Source organism: Parus major, chromosome 7, assembly GCF_001522545.3.
Source record: "Parus major isolate Abel chromosome 7, Parus_major1.1, whole genome shotgun sequence".
NCBI classification, from domain to species: Eukaryota; Metazoa; Chordata; class Aves; order Passeriformes; family Paridae; genus Parus; species Parus major.
Window position 1 is genome coordinate 36,956,871 of NC_031776.1, and position 4,229 is coordinate 36,961,099.

Sequence of the window (4,229 nt, forward strand, 5' to 3'; positions counted from 1 at the left end):
CTTCTCCAGGGGAACATTCCCAGCTCTCCCAGCCTGGCTCCAGAGGGGCTCCAGCCCTGGAGCAGCTCCAGGACCTCATTAGATCCTCAATAAGAAGTGAAGGCCTCTGTCTCCAGCCTGACTTTCCCCATGGATTGAATCATACCACACATGCAGTGACAGTGGTTGCTGCTGTCCTAAGTGATTTTCATGAGCTGCTTGCATTGTAGTCAGTATCCTCCCTGATTGCAGGATGAACCTGGCCATTAATTATCTTTGGAATATGCACTTCCTTGAGTCATGGCTATAGTTACTAGATTTTATTTTCAGCTCTATAGTAGAAAGAGGGACACAGAACTAATGCACTTAAATCATGATACTGCTGAGGAATGAGCAAATAATTCTGAACAAAAATATTTAGGCTGCATGCACCATATAATCTGAACTGAGGCTTTTTGTGCTTGGCTGGAAAGGAGTTTCTGTGGTTTGTCACTTGAATTTTTATTAGTCTGCTCTTTCCTGTCTGGGAGATCTGGGCAGAAGCTATTCTGCATAGTTAAGTTTGCCATTTGGCCTGGAGACTGGGCCTAAATTAGGTCTTAAATTAGGGTTAAACAGGTTGTTCTGGTGTTCAAAGTGTTTATAATTTTCCAGAAAGTCTGGAAATGTTTAGAATTCAGCTTAAGTTGATGCTAACAGCAGAGAGCCTTCAGAGACTGCTCAAACCCTTCACGCTTCAGCCATGGTCCCTGGTAGGTGAGTGAGCACCAGCCCTTCTCTCCACAGCCACTGCACAGACAGCAGCATTGGCTCCAGGAACATCAGCCCAAAGAGATTCCCAGGGCCATTCCAGGAAAATGTGAACTTGTCTGGAAACTGCCACATCCTTCATCTTTGTCACTTTAGAGCTGTATTTTAACATGCTATAGGACATAAACTGCATTGCTGAGACGTTTCTCAAGAAGGGGTGAAATTAGAGTTTCTCTGGTGTTTCAGGGCACTACATTTGACAATCACATCTCTCCTGAACCTCATCAAACTCGAGCTGGGATTAATGCCACTGTATGAGATGTGAAATGTACACTCAGCTCTTTGTCCTTTGCTGGGGTGAATTTCTTGGTTGAGAGTCTGTTTATTAAAATGCTTCCTTTGTAATGTTTATTAGGATAATAACAGCATCCTGTCACATTTGAGTGTTCCTAGAAGTAATCAATGCAGGTAGTAACAGTTGAGTACAGAGCTACATTGAGGTGGGCAAGCTGAAGTAAAGGAGTGGTAGCACTTCATGGTTTCAGTGCTGGTTGTTCCTCAATGTTTAATACAATATTACTGTTAAATATGGGGGAGGTGGCTGGGAATAAGTGAGTTTATTTTTCTGGTTCTATAAAAGGCTGTGTTTTGGGGGGTGTCTGTCCCCCACAGGTGTGCACAAAACAAAGCCAGGGCCTCATGGGCTGTGTTCCATCTTTGCAGGGTGCCTTGGTGCAGGTTCAAGCTGCAGAAGGTGCTCCAGTAAGGAAGGACCATCTCCCCACGAGAGAGCAGCAGATTCTGGCCCTGCAGACCAGCGGGGAATTCGATGTCCTCGTCATCGGAGGGGGAGCCACGGGCTGTGGCTGTGCCCTGGATGCAGCCACCAGAGGTAAAGGCCTGGAGGTCCAGCTGCAGGCTCCTTCTTGGGCTGGCTGGCTTAGAACAAACTTCTCAGATTGGCTTTTCTAAAGTACTCAGAGGCAGAGGACTGATTCTCCTGGTTGGGAAGCCTCTGTTCTCGGAAGGCAGAAGGATCCTGAGGAAGGTCACACAACAGATCTGTGCTCCCGTCACCCCAGCTTCAGGGAATTGGCAGAGCAGAGAGCCCCCAAGTTCTCAGGCTTTTAACCTGGACAAGCACCTCAGAAACAGAGGCAAAACCTGACCCCAGGAGTGCCTTTCAGTTTGGTGTGGTAATAAGAAATGGATAAAGCAGTAGGGTCTGACCATAGGGAGGTGAGCCCAAGCTCCAGCCTGGTTGTTTTATTTAATAACAAGGGACAAAGATCTTGTCACTTCTGCCTCTGCTGTGCTTTGGCAGAAAATACAGTTGTGTAACAGACAGGAATCATTACAGTTAATCTCTGTTTATCCTTTTCTTGGATGTACTGGTTATATCAGTAGGTTTCTGAGGTGTGAAATATTCACAGGCATTTGGTTAATGAGTTGTGTCTCGTTGCTGTTCATTCATGGAACTTGCTCTTTTATCCTGTTTGCTTCGCTTAACAACAAATTTTGCTTCTCGTGTGTTTGATAAATCTTCACCAAATTATTTCTGATTGTGTCCATTAATCTTCAGTCACATTCGACAAAAATGAATTGCTCTGATCTTTCTAAGTTACCAGTAATAATTAGATTTTTTTAAGGACATAGAAGTTTTGGGAGACCAGCAGATGTTAAAATCTCTGTGTTGGCACTGCTGAGGCCCCTCGAGTGCTGTGTCCAGTTCTGGGTCCCTCATGACAAAAGGACATTGAGGGGCTGGAGCATGGCTGGACTCAGTGATCCTGGAGGTCTTTTCCAGCCCAAGAGATTCAGTGATTAAGGCTGATCAGACTATTTTCTGTGCATGTCAGAATTCCAAGTGTGCCCCACGCTCTCTGGCTCTCTCCCCTGGTTTTGGGCACCTCTGAAGCAAATTGTAAGTAAGCAGAGCTGCCAGTTGTCTCCCTCTCTGGAATGTCACTTAAATTGTTGGTGAAGAGGTTTAGAGTTCCCTGCTGCAAAGGGTTAAAAGTGTCCATGGAACCCCTCTGTTCCTGCCATGCATCCAAGCTCTCATTTCCTCCAGGAGCGTGGCCCCCATAATGTGCTGTAATGCCTTTCCACTGTGAAATATCCAGCTTTTAATGTGCTGCTGTTGAAGTTCTGCTTTGACTTTTCCCTCAGGAAGAAGGCTAAAATTTTTCATTACAATATAGACAGTGCACTACACTTTGAATACAAATTTATCCATGTACAGAGTAATTTTTCTTGTGATTGTCTCTACCCTAGAGAAGTGTCTTTAATGAATTACATACAAATTGTGTAATTTAAGAAGTTAATTTGGTTTTCTGGTAACACAGGACTAAAAACAGCCCTTCTAGAAAGAGATGATTTCTCATCAGGGACCAGCAGCAGGAGCACTAAATTGATCCATGGTGGAGTGAGGTATCTCCAGAAGGCCGTCATGAACTTGGATTTCGAGCAGGTAATTTTTTGTGCTGGCTGTTCAGCAACACTTCACTGTCCCAGTTAGAGCTGAGTCTCCTTTTGAGCTTTCCAATGCTGGATTCCAGTGTTGTGTTCCACAGCCCCTGAGCATGGGAAGTGTCTTCTGTGGGGGAGCTTTGCAGTGTCACTGCCATGCCTTGCAGGCTGTGGGGCTTGGGAAGGCAGGCAGAGACAGGCCTGATCTCAGAATAAAAACAGCTTCAGATAAAATTAAAATAAAAAGAGACAGGTAATGTCATGAGCTGGGGGCACTGTCCTGTTCTGGAATGGAGAGAGACAAGATGGTAAATGAGTGATTGTGTCTGGAATGGGGGAAAAATATTGTAAATGAGCGACTTATCTTGGAATAAAGGAGAAAAGATGGTAAATGAGTGATTTATTTTGGCATGGGAAAAGAAAATATGGTAAATGAGTGATAGTGTATAAATGCTTTTGTGCATTCTTGTGTGGGTGGAAGCCTGATATTCCTGTTTTGAGGAATCACATTGGTTCCAATTCCCATTGGAACCCCTCAAAGTATGTTTTAGTGGTTGTAATGCTGCTTCAGGAATGGTGATTTTTCAGGGGGAAATATCCAAACCCCGCAGTTCTTCACCTATAGAAACCCACCTTTCCTGACAAAGAACAGCCTCATGTTGATGCACAGTGATTGCTTTGGAGAAGAACCCCTCTGCATTTGCAGCTTGGAGTTTGGGCAGGATTGAGCTGTGGGAATTGGCATGGGGCTGTGCTGTGGGATGTCCTGGCCCTCCTGACGTGCCTCCTGCCCCTCCTCAGGGCAACCTGGCTTCTTGAGCTTAATGTTCAAATGAAAAATTACTCAATTGTGCTGCCAAGACACTGAGATGAAACTACTGAAACTTAATTTTATTTGGGATCCTTTTCCTTAACCTTTGGGTTTCTCAGCAGATCCCAGTGTGGTTTTGAGTGTCCAGTGACAATGGTGTGAGATGTTGAGACCTGGATAAAGTCTGTGATTGAGTGTTTGCCCTGGTGCCAAGGGT

At 44.9% G+C, this 4,229-nt stretch overlaps 1 protein-coding gene across 2 annotated transcripts in view; it reads left to right on the plus strand.

Moving 5' to 3' along the window:
- Positions 1–4,229, plus strand: part of LOC107207437 (glycerol-3-phosphate dehydrogenase, mitochondrial-like) — a 19,303-nt gene that overhangs the window by 13,680 nt on the left and 1,394 nt on the right. For both annotated transcript variants that reach the window (XM_015634503.3, XM_015634504.1), the window contains exons 3-4: positions 1,453–1,621; positions 3,078–3,202. In XM_015634503.3, the coding sequence (XP_015489989.1) occupies positions 1,453–1,621; positions 3,078–3,202 (294 nt within the window). The remainder of the gene's footprint in view (positions 1–1,452; positions 1,622–3,077; positions 3,203–4,229) is intronic.